We start from the raw sequence: 16191 nt of genomic DNA, 5'->3' as shown, positions 1-16191 counted from the left end.
GAAATACTTATTAAATTTTGAAATCAGTTAAACTGATTCAAAGTGAAACATTCATATAGTGTAAGTCTATTATGCATATAAGTATAACACATATGTGGTTTTATGTATACACGAACACATGCATATATACATGAATGAATATATGTATATATATATATGTGTATATGTATTTCATGTATTGATGTGCCTAGAAACATTAGCCTAGGCCTCTGGATACTGATGTGTATATAGATTCAAAGGATTTTAAAAGATAAACTAACACAATTTAAGATGCTTTCTTCTGGGTCTTTATTCTCATCAACAATTAAATAAAACGGCTTTTCTTGCTTTACATTTACTGCTCTCCAAGCCTGGATATGTCTCTCATTCTCTGTGCTTCCATAGACAAATCACTTCCTCTCTGGGCCTTAATTCTAGGCTCTAAAATTCTCTCATTCCACAGGGAAGCGGGTGCTGAGTAACTGCATGGTCATCAACTGGCAACAAATACTCTCAGTTGAGGTTGAGGAGGAACCCCTACAAGGAATGTAGCTCCAGGTTGTCAAGTGTATCTTGGTGCCAGGAAAGAATTGGAGGTTATTGTCGTTGGGTTCTATTTTTAAAATCAAGTGATAGGTGGCTGGAATGTGGCTCCGGCATTCAGGGTCTGCCCAACCATTTCTTACATCCCAATAATATCCCGAGGGATAAATCCAGCCTTCTTGGGCTCTCTTTCCCTGGAGAAAGCGAAGTTGCCTATAAAGGTTTTTCTTTTTCTGAAAGTTCATGTCAGTTCCCCAAACCAGGTGATGTCACTTCTGAAGATATTTGCCCATCAGCAGCCTCTCAGAGAGGAATTTTAAATGTTGCCGTGACGTCAAAGTGCCCCCAAAGAGGGACTCGGGCCAAGGATTGCCTGTCACTCTTGGGCAGGCCCTGCAGAGGAGAAGATAACAGAAAAACAGAGTCCCTGCTCCCAGTAACAGCAATGTTCAGGGGGCTAAAGAAGACAGCCTAAAAGCCTCTTGAAGCAATTTGAATTCCAAAGGAGAGTGAACTTGACACAAACATAATGCATTTCCAGGGGCCCACAGTCTAGCTGGCAAATACCAACTTTCATTAGACTTCCTGGTGATTGTTTCTTGCCTAGTCAAAATGTCAGACTCTTCCAAGGAGAGCACAGGGACTTGTGGGGACGTTGGGAAGCCCAGGTTGCCCGTAAGTGGCAGGAGTTGTTTAAATACCATGGACAAAAAATTGAACTTGCTGAATGAAAAGGTAGACAAACTTTTGAATTTCCAAGAAGACGTGGCAGGAAAACTAGAGAGCGTATATCAAGGCATCGGCAACCTCGAACGGGACATCAGCAAGATCGCGGCGGCTTCGAAGGCAGATCTCCCCTGGGAGGGTCTGACTCAAGCCCCGGCTCCGACGGGCTGTCCTGAGATGCTGGAACTGGTGAGGGCTGTGCAGCAGGACACTTCCCGACACAGCACCATGCTTGAAGGGCTAGTCAAGATGGTCACCGCGGTGGACAAAGCCATGGCTTTGATCGGAGTGCTTTTCCACAATTCTAAAGTGGTGGATTTCATTCTGCAAGGCAGTAATCCCTGGAGGAAAGGAAGCTTAGCTGAGGCTGAGAGTCTTGAGGAGGTTGGTTTATATTTTCTTCTTTCTGCACTGTCCCTTGTCAGAAGAGGATTCATGGTATGGACATGGGTGGATGGCTTCCCTCATAGAATTCAGCATCAGGATTGGCAATAAGGTCTGGGCTATTGCAGACTAGACTTTTTCCCCCTCACCTTCTTCTCTGAATGAATCTTCTTTGGGGAATTTGTTTGGGTGCTAAATTCTCATATCTTTGTGGAATCTTATTTAATTGGACATCATGAGGTTGACTGAGAATGGTCATTAATAAGATCATAGGATTTAGAGCTGAAAGCATAAAGATCATGTGGTCCAACCCTTCCATTTTACAGACGAGGAAACTGAGATCTAAGGAAGTTGAAGGTCTTGTGCCAGGTGACAGAAATAGTAAGTAACAGAGACAGACCTGACCATGTCACTTCACTCTCTACATAAGAAGTTTCAGAGGCCACAGAATGAAATCCATATCCCCCTGTTTGGCAAATGTCCTTCAGCCTACCTTGTCAGACTTTTTGCGTACTGCACCCTTTATGCCCTCTGAAAAGTTCAAGCTGGCTTTCTTTTTGTTCCCATATAGAACATTCCATTTCCTATCTCAAGACCTTCAAATGGATCGTCTCCCATGCTTTTCCTTGCCAACTCCAGCTCATTGGAATCCTTAGCTTTATTCAATTCTTGGTGCCTCTCTTCTATTCAAAACCTATCCCAATCACCTTCTGAAAAGCACTTTGTGTTTATCTTCTTAATAGATGTCAACCTAATTTTCCCCAATAGAATGTAAGGTTCTTGAGGTTTCACTTTTGACTTTGTCTCTCTAGTACTTATTTAGCACAGTGCCTAACTTGATGAACGAGTGCATTGGGACACTGTGTACTCTAAGTATAATTTCAGAACTCTTTCCAATATGTTATGTTACTTTTCAAAGGGACTACATGTTAAGGCAATCGGGCTTTTGGATTAGCTTGGGGAGTCGTAAAATTATACTGTTAGAGCTATTACGGATTTCAGAGACCTTCTGGTTCAATTTCTTTATTTTATAGAAGGGGAAATTGGAACTCAGAGAGTGTAAGGGATTTGAATCATTTCTTCAATGTCATTTATGAGATGATGTTGATATGTTCCTTGTGTGGCTCTTTTTCTGTGATGAAGAAAAGGATGATGGCTAACCTTAATGAGAATTCTAAGGAGGAAAAAGGCTACCATGATAAGTAGGGGGCACACTGTGGATCTTGAAAGGAATCTCTCTTTGATAATCCTATAATACCCTTCCTTGGACTGGGGCTTTCTGAATGGGTGACTTTTTTCAGTTTCTTCTTTTTTCTTTTTCCCTCCCTTCCTTCGTTCTTTTGTTCCTTCCTTCATTCCTTCCTTTTCTTCCTTCTTTTTCTTCCTTCCTTTTCCTTAAGGAGAGATACGCTGGTCACATGGGGGTATCTACAATGAGGGGATTAGGTCAGGACTCTTTTCCCCCTTAGTCTGTCACTAAAAATACCTGCAGATTCTCACCTCTTTCTTTCCTTCTCCATTCTCCTGTCCTATCCAACCCTGTTCGGGGTTATCAGTGTTCTAAAAACAGTCAGGCCCTAGGTGTCACTGCCCAGAGGCCCATTCGTGGGCAGGACTGCTGAGCTGGCATTCATTGCTAAGTGTTGTGCAATCAGAAACATTTGTTTATAAAGGCAGAGGGGACAGACTGTCAGATACTGCCTGAATGGACACTAAACGATGGAACACTTAGCAACACCCAGACTGCCTGGAGCCACAAGTTCAAATCTATTTAGTTATTCATAATCCTCCAGGAGAAGATAGCCAGACTAGAATGGCTACAGTGGAGACTACCCTTAGTAGTATTGAAGACTAGACTTTTTTCCCCTCACCTTCTTCTCTGAATGAATCTTCTTTGGGGAATACATTGACTTAGCAGTCAAACCAGGCTGGGAAACAATCCATGAACCTCAGGGGAAGTTTTTCTTTTGGAGGAAGGGCTTAAAAGAACATGCTTTAAGGGCAGCTAGGTGGTGCAGTGGATAGAGCAGCAGCCCTGAAGTCAGGAGGACCTGAGTTCAAATTTGGTCTCAAACACTTAAACAATTCCTAGCTGTGTGATTCTGGGTAAGTTACTTAACCCCAATTGCCTCAGGAAAATAAAAAACAAAACAAAACAACATGCTCTTGAGTAAAATATGTATATGTTCAGTTGTGGTTGGACATATTGCTTGTGTATTATCTTGCATCTCTTCTTTTTTGTGGCTAAATTTCTTGAGGAGGTTATCTATCATAAGTTCCTTCTCTTCAATTAAAACTTCTCTTTCCAAAGTTACTGATGATTGCTTAATTGTCAAATCAAATGGCCTTTTCTTAGTACTCATCCCCTCGATCTCTCTGCTGCCTTTAATATTGTCGATCATCCTCTTGACTCTTTTCTCTCTTGGTTTTCATGACTCTGATCACTTCTGGTTCTCCTCTTAGCTAACTAATCCTTATGTGTCTCTCTTGCTGGATCTTCATTCAGATCACGCCCCATAATAGTGGGTGGCCCAAAGGGTCTATCTTGAGCCTTCTCTTCTTCTTTTCACTTGGCGATCTTGTCAGCTTTCATGGTTTCAATGATCATTTCTATGCAGACGACTTTTGGTTCCACTTGTCCAGCCCTAAACTGTTTCCTCTCTCTGCCTATTGGATATTTCAGTCTGAATGTCCCACAGGCATCTTAAACTCAACAAATCTAAAACTGAACTCATTATCTTTCCTCCCAACCTTTTCTTTTTCCTAACTTCCTTATTGTTTTGTTGTTCACTCATTACAGTCGGGTTCCACTCTTTGGGACCTATTTGGGTTGTCTCGGTAGAGACACTGGAGTGATTTTTGCCATTTCCTTCTCTAGTTCATTTTCCAGATGAGGCACACAGCACTAGGTGACTTGCCTAAGGTCACACAGTTAGTGTCTGAGGCCAAATTTGAACTCAGAAAGTGTCTTCCTGACACCAGGCTTGGCACTCTATCTACTGCACCACCTACCAGTCCAACTTCCCCAGTACTACTCAGGATACCACCCTGCTTTCAGTGCGCCAGGCTTGAAACCTAAGTGTCTTCCTAGACTCTGGACTCTCGCCCTCCATATCCAATCAGGGTCAAGTCCTGTCATTTCTATCATCTTATCTCTTGTATAAGTTCCCTTTTTTCCTCTGACAATACTCTCTCCCTGGCATAGTCTCACAGGACTTCACACCTGAAGTATTGCAATAACTTTTCCTGCCTCATGTCTCTCCTGTTTCAATCCAATTTATATTCTGCTCAGTTATCAAATTTAATCTTTCTTTAGACACAATTTTGACCATTTTACTACCCTATTCAATAAACTCCAGTGGCTTCCTATTCTTACCAGGAAGAACTATAAAATCCTCTTTTAAGGCTTTTAAAGCCCTTCATGATGTCACTCCTTCCTATCTTTTCAGTCTTATACTTGCCTCCACTCACAGTACTGTACTGTGTGATCCATTGACAGAAGCTATCTTGTTCCCTGATCTTTCAACTGGACATTTTCACTGGCTATCCCCCATGCCTGAAATTCTCTCCCTATTTATCTCTCTTCCCTTGCTTCCCTGACTTCCTTGAGGTCTCAACTAAAGTCCTACCTTCTGCAAAAAGCTTTTCTCCATCCTCCTTAATCTTGGTACTTTCATTCTAAGACTATCAATTTGTCACACTGTGTTTAGCTTATTTGTACACAATTTTTTTGTATGTTGTCTTCTGCCAATTAGACTATGAGATCTTTAAGAGCAAGGACTTCCTCCTTCTTTCCCTCTTTGTTTTGCTTCTCTCCCTTCCTCCTTCCCTCCCTCCTTTCCTCCCTCTTTCCTTTGTTCCTTCCTTCCTCCCTCCCTCCTTCCCTCCTTCTCTTCCTCTCTCTCTTCTCATTCCTTCCTTTCTTCCTTTCTTCTTTCTCCTTCATGTTTTTGTGAAATGATTTGTTTTGTGTAAGAGGCTACCTATGTTTCCAGGCCCATCTCAAGGTCCATCTCCTCCCTCAGTTTAGCACTTGGTTTTTAATGAAGTCTTCTATTGCTCTTTGTGTGAGGAGTCCTGTGCATTCTAGATAGAATTTCTATAAAGCACCCCTGCCATTAAAAAATTCTTAACGTTTAAATTTCAATTGTTAACATTAGTAGGAAAAAAGTTGTAAATAGAATTAAAGACCAAATGAATTTCCTTCTCTCAGCCCCCTGGCTTTGAATCTTGTCAAGCATAAGATACTTTTCTTTCTTCCTATGAACTCAGATCACAAAATCTGAAATTAGAATATTCTATTCTAGAGAGTGTCTTTATCCTAAGCATTAACACACTTACTTTTAAATGCTTTGAAGTTGAGGGAGGCAAAGAGTTCAGATCTTGCCTTTGCCATGTATGACCTATAAGATCTTGGGAAAATTACTTAAACTTTCTGCGACTTCAGTTTCCTCAGCTGTAAAATGTAGGGGTTAAACTGCAAGTCTTTGAAAGTCGCTTTAGGTTCTGAATCTCTAAACCTATATTACTCAGAGAATATCTAGATGGTTCAGGAGATGACATCTGGAAAACAAAGAAGCTCTTTATGTATTTCAGTGGGGAAAGAGCTCAGCCTGGTCGTTATGAGCCTTGACTCTGATGCCTTCCTCTGCTGCTTACAAGCTATGTCACCTTAAGCACTTTATTTCGGTGCCTCAGTTTCCTCAAATTATCATGAAGGAGATTAATGCTTGATTTACCTCCCGGAGTAGTCATGAGAAAAGCAAATTACTCTAACACGCTCTAGAAGCATGAACTTTTCCCCACTGTGCCTCTTACAGTATTGAACTTAACCTTAGAAGGCCAGAGCCGAACGCAGCCTCATGGATCATTTGGTCTCTTCATTTTAGACAAAGGCAGATAAACCGAGATCATAGAAATAGTAAGTAGCAGAGCCTACTAGAACTCCTTCCTAAGAACATAACAGCCGTTAATGGATGTGTGATCATTAGTTTCAGCCAGTGTAGCACCATGAATAGAGAGATTTAGAATTATGGCCATCTGGGTTCAAGTCTCACCTCTGACCTTTATTCTATGAGTGACCCTGGACAGGTCACTTGGTCCTCATTGCTGTAGGCAATTCTCTAAGGCTACCCCCTCCCTCACTCCCACGCTCAGAGGGCACTGTAATCAGAAGTAGCATCTCTCAGAACTAAGGGCAGACTAGCCTTCCTTCCCTTCCCCTTACCTCTAGGAGGACATATTGGGTGGGGAGGAGAACCATTCTAGTTTTTTCTGAGGGACAGTCTCAACCTTTCCATTCCTTCTGGCTGGGATCTGCAAGGGAGGGGAGGAAAGGGTTTGGTCAGTGTCCCCACTGGAGCAAAAACTTTGAGCTTGTGTGGGGGTGGGGAAGGAAAGGGAGAGATTATAACATTTCAATCCAACAAGGTCTGCCAAAGGACACAGATAATGACTTCTGCTTCCTGAGGATCAGGTCAGACAGAGGCTTTGTAGAAAGGAAGCAAATCCCTGCAGAGCTGGGAATAATAGTGTTGCAGTTCAAAGGAGACCCCAAAAGGTTGGGGTTCCAGATTAATGTCGCAAGATGTCTCAAAAGAATCTGTAGGCTCAGACCCATCTCCAAATCAAGGGACAAAGTTTATTATAATTGTAATAACAATTAAAGTGGGCTAAGCTTCAGAAAAATTTAGTAAAGAAACAACAAACAAGAAGACAAATTTATAAGAAAAAGTTAGAGTCCAAGTGCTTCAAGTCACTTATGTGCTAATTTTATGGTTTACAGGTAGATTTGAGCAGTAGGTCTGATGTATACCTCAGAAACTTTGTTATCACTGGCCAACAGATTGTTATCTGACAGCCAGCAATGTTTATAGAACTGTAGCACTCCCAAGGGACCTCAAGATTATTGCTACATCTTCCCTAGAAGCTAGGGGATATTTTTAAACTACATCACTCCCAAGGCCAGGTGGTCTTAGGATTTATTGCCTCCTCTCCCCTAGAAGTTGACCTCTGCCAATAGTTAGATCAACCTGAGAGATAATAGTATTTATCCCTTCGTTCTGCTGCAAAAATCATCTTTCTCAAGTAGAGTTCTGATCATGTCACTCCTTTGCTCAAACATCTTAAGTAGTTCCCTATTGCCAGCTAGTGGTATAGTGAATGAAGTTCTAGACTCGAAGTCAAAAAGACTCAACTTCCTGATTCAAATCTGGCCTAGATACTAACTGTAGGATCCTAGGCAGGTCACTTAGCCCTATTCGCCTCAGTTTCCTTATCTGTAAAATGAGCTGGAGAAGGAAATGGCAAACTACTTTGGTGTCTTTGCCAAGAAAACCCTAGATGGAATCATGAAAAGTCAGATTCTATTGAAAAAAAAAAAGAACAACATTGCTTGCTGAGTCTATTTAAAATGACTCTAGCTGGCATGCAAGGCATTGGTAGAGGGAATTTCTTTACCCACATGAAATCATGAGTCCAGCCCTAAGCTCTTCCAGTCTCCCCTCACCAACAGTTACATCCATATCCAGAGCACAATCTCATTAGAAGAAGCATTTTTCTGCTTTGTACAAACAGGCGGCATCCTGCCTTTCCAGCTTTATCTTCTATTGCTGACCTATTTGTACTCTATTTTCTATTCAGAAGGGACAGTTCTTTGCCCCACCCCAAACACATCTCTTGCCCTGAGACCTTTATGTCTTTGTTCATGTGGTCTATCCTTTGTTTTATGTTTTTATGTCTTGGTCCTCCTTTCCACCTCTCTGTTGAAAGAAAATGATCTTTTTCCGAAGCTTTCACTTAGCACTTTGTTGAACAATTCTCTAACTTCTTCTTCATGTAATATTGCATTCTCTAGTTATTTTAGTCTGTGCTTTAACTCTCCAACTAAACTGAAAGTTCCAAGAGGGCAAGAATCATATGTTTTGATGATTTTGCATTAATATAGTACTTTGCAAGAGTAAGTAGAAGGTTAATTAATTTTGGTTGGAGTGAAAGGAAATTAAAAACAAGAGGAGGAAAGAAAGAGGAAAGATAGGGAGGTAAAACAGGAAAAAATAATGAGTTAGTAGTACTTATAATGGAAGTGTATCTCAAGAAGGGTAAGGAATGCTTAAATATTTAGAAAAATATTTTATTTTTCTCCCAATAACATATAAAAATAATCTTAACCTTTCATTTTGAGAAAAATTTTTGTTTCAAATTCTCTCCCTCCCTCCCTATTCTCCCCCCTTCATGAAATGGCAAGCAATTTGATAAAGTTTCTATCTGTACAATTGTGTAAAACATATTTCCATATCAGTCATGTTATAAAATAAGACACAGACAAAAAACATAAAAGAAAATAAGAAAGTGAAAAATAGTATACTTCAATTTGCATTCAGATTCCATTAGTTCTTTCTCTGAAGGTGTTCATTATGAGTTCTTCAGAATTGTCTTGGATCATTGTATTGCGGAGAATAGCTAAGACACTCACAGTTGATCATTGTACAATATTGCTATTACTGTGATCTGTTCACTTTGCATCAGTTCATGTAAGTCTCTGCAGGTTTTCTGAAATCAGTCTGCTCATCATTTCTTATAACACAATAGTAGACCTTTACAATCATATATCACAACTTGTTCAGCCATTCAGTTGATCCCCTCAATTTCCAATTCTCTAATCACAAAAAGAGCTGCTATAAATATTTTTGTACAAATAGATCTTTTCCCCTTTTTTGATCTCTTTGAGACATACACCTAATAGTGGTATAAATCCCTTTTTTAAAAAAACTGTTTCCCAAACCAGGGTTATGGGTTATATCTATCTTTTTCCATTACTCTGTATAAAGGTCTCTGGGAGCTAGGTTTTCCTTTTCCCAAAGACTATGGCCAGGTAACAAAAAATAGCAGAATCATAATCTAGGTATGAGGTCTCCAAACTTCAGACTTCTTCAAAGGACAGAAATACCAAGAAGACAGAATAATATTTCTGCTCCACTTTAAAAACTGCTTTTGTCATTACAAAGAGAAAATAGGAAGTTTTTCTTTGGGAATTCTAAAGTAGAGACAGACATGCAAACAGAACCAGACTTTGATTGTAACAATGTCAACCACTACTTTGGGCTTTCTCAGAAGAATGCCACTAGAAATTTTCAGAGCTGTGTTGTATGCTTTTATAATAGTTGACATATCTGGGTATGTTACAGTCACAGAAAATAAGGGCTGGAAGAGATTTTAGAAATCATCTTGTCCAATCCTTTCATTTTTACAGGTGAGAAAACTGAATTGAGAAAAGCAAAGTGATTTACCTAAAATTATATTTGGAGCTAGGGGCAGAACTATGAGTTGTATAAATACAAGTCTTTTGACTCCAAGTAGAGTTAGCACTAATTGTACTTTATTTTTTTCTTGAGATTTATCTAGAGGTGGGATTGGAATGTGTGTATGTGGGAGAGAGAGACAGATAGACACACAGATACACAGAAGAGGAGGAGGAGGAGAGGGAATAGAGTAAAGAGAGAGGAGGAGAAGAAAGGAGAAGAAAAATAGAGAGGAGGGGAGGAGATGGAAAGAGAGGAGGAGAGAGAAAAAAGAGAAAAAGGGAGAGGGAGAAGGAGGGAAAAGAAAAGAGGAAGGAAGAGAGAGAGAGAGAGAGAGAGAGAGAGAGAGAGAGAGAGAGAGAGAAAGAGAGAGAGAGAGAGAGAAGGAAAAAGAAGGAGGAGAGAGAGAGAAATAGGGAGAGGGAGAGGGAAAGGGAGAGAGACTTTTTAATGACAGACATGTTGCTAAGCATGCTGGGGATATAAAAATGAACAGCAAGATAGTCCCTGCCCTCAAGCAGAAAAATAACACAAAAGGAGAACTAAAATGGGTGTGGTAGACTGGAATGGGGAGGGGGGACTAGCCACTGGCTCCCCAGCATAGTAGAGAGGTGGCTAGGAACTGGTGTGGAGATTTCATTCCCCAGCAAGATGGGAGGAATGCTCACTATTAGAGCCTGGTGATTCAGGAATGCAGTCCAAGATGGGAATTATGAGCTGAATGAAAACAAGTCAAGAGTCAAATTCCCCCTTGGCTCCCAGAACATACCTAGGCACAAAATAGGCTCTCAGTAACTACTCGTTAAATACAGCTTCCACTTAGATGTTTTGATCTAATAGTTAATGACTTTCATGTTACTATCCAAAAAGAAATGCAATCTAGCTCCGGTGGAGTTTCATCAGAAGGTGCTTATTAAACTTGAACTTTGAGAACTTAACTTTTCCAAGGTAAAAAAGACTTATATCTCCTTGGGCGGAGAACTCGTTTATTACTGAGGTCAGAGAATTTAGGACTGGAAGTGATCTTAGCAATTATGTAGTTCAACCCCTTCATTTTACACATGAAGTGAAAGTAGGGCCTAATAGACCACTCTTACCAGCAGAGAAAAAAAAAAAAAAAAAAGGCTCTTCCAAGATCACTAAAGTAGGGACTCAGGAAATCTAGGTGAAAATCCCACCTCTTACATTTATTAGCTGTGACCTTGGATCTTTCTGGGTTTTAGTTTCTTCTTCTATAAAAGAGGAATAATAATACTTCCATTGCTAATTTCACAAGATTGTGATGAGAGAAGTACTTTGTTATTAATCCTTTAAGTTCCGTAAAAGTGTGAATTGTTATAATTAAATAGAAGATACTCTTTTTCTCAAGTCAGAACTAATACTTTTATTGATATTAATAGATAATTTGGTTAGAGACTACCTGTAGCAATTAATTCAACCAGTTCAACTATCTCTTGAAAGCCTCTATATGCAAAGCCCCATGATAGAGACTGAAAAAGCAAATTTCCAAAAAGTTCTTTTTCATAGCTTTGACTTAGTATGTGCTTCCTTAGTCTTAGTTCTTATATATTATTTCAAGTGTCTTCAAAGCTATTTTTCTCTTTAGAGAGTGTAGAGTTGTGTCTTCCCCTTCCCAGTGTCCAGCACAAAGCTCTGCATGCAGTAGCATCACAGTATAGGGAAAGGGCCCAAACCAGTCATTTCATTGGTATAGGGAACTCCCAAATGGGGAAATTCCTTCCACAAGTGCAGGTCAGCACCTTCTCAACTTTTGTCTTTGAAAGTTCCCAAGAACACTGAAGGTAGGAAAAGCCAGAGCAGCTAGACTAGTTTTCTGTTCACTGGGCTCTTCTGTTTGTTTTTTCTTTCTTTCTTTTTTTTAATTAAAGTTTTTTTATTTTCAAAACATATGCATGGATAATTTTTCAACAGTAACACTTGCAAATCTTATGTTTCGATTTTCTCCTACCCCCTTCCCTAGATGGCAAGTAATCTAATATACTTAAACATGATAAAAATATATTTTAAATCCAATATATGCATTCATGCCATTTCTTTAGGATCCTAAGAACCTAATACTCATGATTTGTAACTGAATGAGATCTTTGTGTTCCTCTAGCCCAATACCCCCATTTTATAGATGTGGAAACTGATCTAAAACAACTTGTCCAAGTTTATATCAGTAATAATCAGCAGAGTAAGAAGTGACCTCATCTCTTGTTTGCCTGAGCAAGAATTTTTATTTTACATTGTGTAATGATGTCTGTGATAATGCTTGCTTTTTAGAACAAGGAGAAAGCTGAGGAGAAGGGGGCTAAGCCAAAGCAGACCCTTAGCACTCGAGGAGTACAAGCTGAGATCAGGAGGCCTTTGGAAGGTATGTGAGAACGTTTCTATTACTCCCTTGTCCTGGAACATTTCCTGCACCCCCAACTATCCATATGACCCAGGAGCATAATCTTGTTTTTGTCCTCCACACTTTGGTGACAGGGAAGTTCTCAGGACAGTCAGGACCAGGGAACTTTGAAAACAGTTTTATTTAGCAGGTATTTATTGAGCTCCTACTTTATGAATAGCTATATACTAGGCACTTCGGGGAAAGAAAAAGGTTACAGAAGAAAGAGAGGATATTTCCTTTCTCAATGAGTTGATCCTCTCTATTTAGGAGTTCTTAGCCTGTGATCTATGAACTTTAAAAAATTGATAACTCTATTTCAACATAGTTGTTTGTTTTTGTAATCCTATGCATTTTGATTAATACTTTAAAACAAGTATTTTTCTAAGAAGGAGCTCATTACACCCAAAGAAAGAACACTGGGAGATGAATATAAACTGTTTGCATTTTTGTTTTTCTTCCTGGATTATTTATACCTTCTGAATCCAATTCTCCCTGTGCAACAAGAAAACTGTTCAGTTCTGCACACATATATTGTATCTAGGATATACTGTAACCTATTCAACATGTAAAGGACTGCTTGTCATCTGGGGGAGGGGAAAAATCAGAACAGAAGTGAGTGCAAGGGATAATGCTGTAAAAAATTACCCTGGCATGGGTTCTATCAATATAAAGTTATTAAAAAAAAAAATAAGAAGGAGCTCATAAATTTTACCAGACTGCCAAAAAGTTCCTGGATACAAAAGAGGTAGGAGACACACAGCATGCAGAAATGAGGCTGTATTCAACATTCATCCATTCATTTTACAAACATTTATTTAGATTCTAATGTGTACAGGGCACTAGGCTGGTCACTGAAGGAGATGAAAAGTTTAGATTAGATGTCTCCCTCAGAGGGCTTACAGTTTAGTAGATGTTAAGAATAATAACAAAACTATATGTGCTATTGGTATAGAAAAAAGTAATAATTTTGAATATGAGTGTTCTTTTGGAGGAGATGGAATCCTCAAGCCTACCTTGGGATAAAACATTTCATTTTTAGAGTTTATACAAAAAAAAGATAAGGGAATCTGGCCCATGATTCAAATCAACATATTTTATTCATCACAGTATGTGGTATTTAATTAATTTAAGATTTTTATTGTCTGTTTTTCTGTTTAGAAAGCCAAAAAGCAGAGTTGCCAGAGGGGAAGGACAAGAGGCTGCCCCCAGTGACCTCTAAAGATCCTCAAGTTAACTCAGACCCACTCAAAGGGGCAGGAGCCTCCCTGAGGAAAGAAGATGGAGCTTCCCCTCAAGCTTCTTGCCAGAGGCCTTCATCACCCAAAGATGTAGTATCTAAAGACCCAGAGAAAGCTGGTACCATCTCTCTTGTGCATCCAGATGGGGCAGTGACTGTTCCACAAGGAAAAAGTAAAATCTCCCCAGTTCAGGTGGCGCCCGAGGGAGTGGAACAAGGAGGAAACACGCCTGCTTCTTGGCGTCAGAAGAGGAGGCAAAGCCAGGTCCAGGACACACCGCTGAGGTCCCAGGAGCTTCTTCTCAGACCGTGGGAGCTTCGGGTGGAGGGATGCCTCCAAGGTAGGGACTGATTATCCTGTCCATAGCTATGGAGGAATAATTTGCAGCTATCTGTCAGACTTTGGTTCTCATGTATAAAATGGGGGGATCAGACAAGATGACTTCCAAAGTCTCTTCCAGTCCTAGATTTGTGATCATTATGATTAAATATTATTATGAGTAGATATATGTGATCCTAAGATCACACAATAGCAAAGCTGGCAAGGACCTTAGAAATCATCTAGTTCAAGTCTTCCCCCCATGTCCCTCTCAATTTTACAGATGAGTCACAGAAGGCTAGCAAAGGAAAGAAAGCAAAAGAGGAAAGAAAGGCTAGAGAAAGGAAAGATCAGTTTCTTTGTTGTAGGATTCAGTTTTTCTGACCCCAAATCTAGAATTCTTCCTTTTGCTTTGAAATTACCTCTTCTCCACCAAGCCCTGACATTTTCATTTAAACTGTGCCCAAAATCACTGAATCACAGAATTCCAGTGAGTTGGAAGCAACCTCAGGGACCCTCTGGCAAAACATTCCAGAAAAAGCATCTCTCTTATAACATATCCTACAAATAGTCATCTCACCTTCACTTGAAGACCTCCATTGAGGAGTCCTTTACCTTCCGATGTCTCTCATTCCACATTGCAATATCTCTGATTATTAAGTTCAATCCTAACTCCACCCCTATGCACTAACCCTCAGGAGCATCTGAGTTCAAATCTGGTCTCAGACACTTAACATTTCTTAGCTGTGTGACCCTGGACAAGTCACTTAACCCCAATTGCTTTGCCAGGAAAAAAAAAAAAAAAAAAAACTGAACTGCTCTAATACCTTCACTACCTCCTTCTTCACATCCCCCAAAACTTTTCTTTCCTATGTCCTTCCAGTTCTTTTAACTGATTTTTTTTTTTTAAGGTATGGCTTCCTTTCCCTTCACCATCCTGTCTTTTTCTGAATTCCTCAGATTTTAAAATTTTCTTCTTAAAATTATTGCCCCAAACAGAATATAGTTTTTTAGATATAGCTGAACCAGAATACAGGATTGTCACTCTCCCTGTCTCTCTCTGGCCTCTTTTAATATAACCTTGTATAACATTAGGATTTTTGACTTGTGTCATACTATTAATGAAATTTAAGCTTATAGTTCATTAAAACTCCCAGATTTTTTTCTTAGTTATGTTCACAATTATTTTCTATCCAGAACTCCCCTATTCTGTGATTCTGAGATTGATTTATACCTATTGTTTTATTTAATTACATTTGACATCTTCTACTAACCTGTCGAGATTTTTTTGGATCTTGACTCCATCATTTAACATGTTAGTTATCCCTCCTAACTATGTATTGTCTGCAAATTTAACAAATACCTAAAACTGTACAATTATAAATGTGTCTCTATTTTGTCCAGAAGGTTGGGACAAAAAAGACTTTTTTTTAGATATTTTGTTGGAATATAAACAATATATTTATAGCATTCCCCTCACCTATTATAATTAACCTTTCAAAAAAAGAAATGAAGTTAAGCCATCATTACCTTCTCTTTATTAAACCATACTGCCTTTAAATGATCACTGTCTCTCTTTCTTTTAAAAGTTATATTCAATTTTCTTTTATTTTCTATTCCAGATTTTTCCCTCCTCTATTTTTCTTCTTTAATTCTGTTCCTCATTTTTTTTTTTAATGTTTGTATGTATCTCTTGTTTCTTATCCCTCCTGACTCCTGTTTTGCTTTTATTCTGCTATCTTGCCTTCCTATTACTTAATCTACATACCCTCAATAATCCCTCCCTTATCTTCTCTCCCCAACCTTTCCTTTTCTCCTCTTGATTCTATTTTTATAGCCTTCCAAGTTTGTTATCCCCTCTTTATCCCAGTCCCATTGACTTACCTATCCTTCTATTCTCCCTCTTCTCCTTTCCTCATTCTCTTATTTCTTTATAAATTCAGAAGACTTTTATTCCCCTCTAAAAGTATATGTTGTTCTTTCTTTAACTCAGATGGAAAGACTTAATTTTCTCCCACTACAAATGATGCTTGCTCTTGGTTTTAGATAGATATTACTTATCATTTTAAAGAATTTATTTCTATTTTTCTAGTGTTTTTAATAGGAATAGGTGTTGTATTTTGTCAAATATTTTTTCTCCATCTGTTGAAATAATCATGCAATTTTTTTTTGATTATTGCAGTGGTCAATCATACTTGTAGTTTTTCTAAGTTTAAACCAGGCCTACATTTTTCATATAAATCCTTCCTGGTCATAGATTATAAACTTTGTGATATATTGTTGTAATCTTGTTAGATTTCATGTA

General features: G+C 39.1%; 1 protein-coding gene across 1 annotated transcript in view; it reads left to right on the top strand.

The window, feature by feature from the left end:
* Window positions 1-264: 264 nt before the first annotated feature.
* Window positions 265-16191, top strand: part of MYLK3 (myosin light chain kinase 3) — a 51756-nt gene continuing 35829 nt past the window's right edge. The window contains 4 exon segments of the mRNA XM_051979785.1: window positions 265-1632; window positions 12219-12309; window positions 13489-13806; window positions 13809-13908. Coding sequence (XP_051835745.1) covers window positions 1135-1632; window positions 12219-12309; window positions 13489-13806; window positions 13809-13908 — 1007 coding nt within the window. The 5' untranslated portion in view covers window positions 265-1134.

This window comes from Antechinus flavipes, chromosome 2, assembly GCF_016432865.1.
Source record: "Antechinus flavipes isolate AdamAnt ecotype Samford, QLD, Australia chromosome 2, AdamAnt_v2, whole genome shotgun sequence".
Classification (NCBI taxonomy): domain Eukaryota; kingdom Metazoa; phylum Chordata; class Mammalia; order Dasyuromorphia; family Dasyuridae; genus Antechinus; species Antechinus flavipes.
This window is presented reverse-complemented; position numbering and strand designations above follow the sequence as displayed.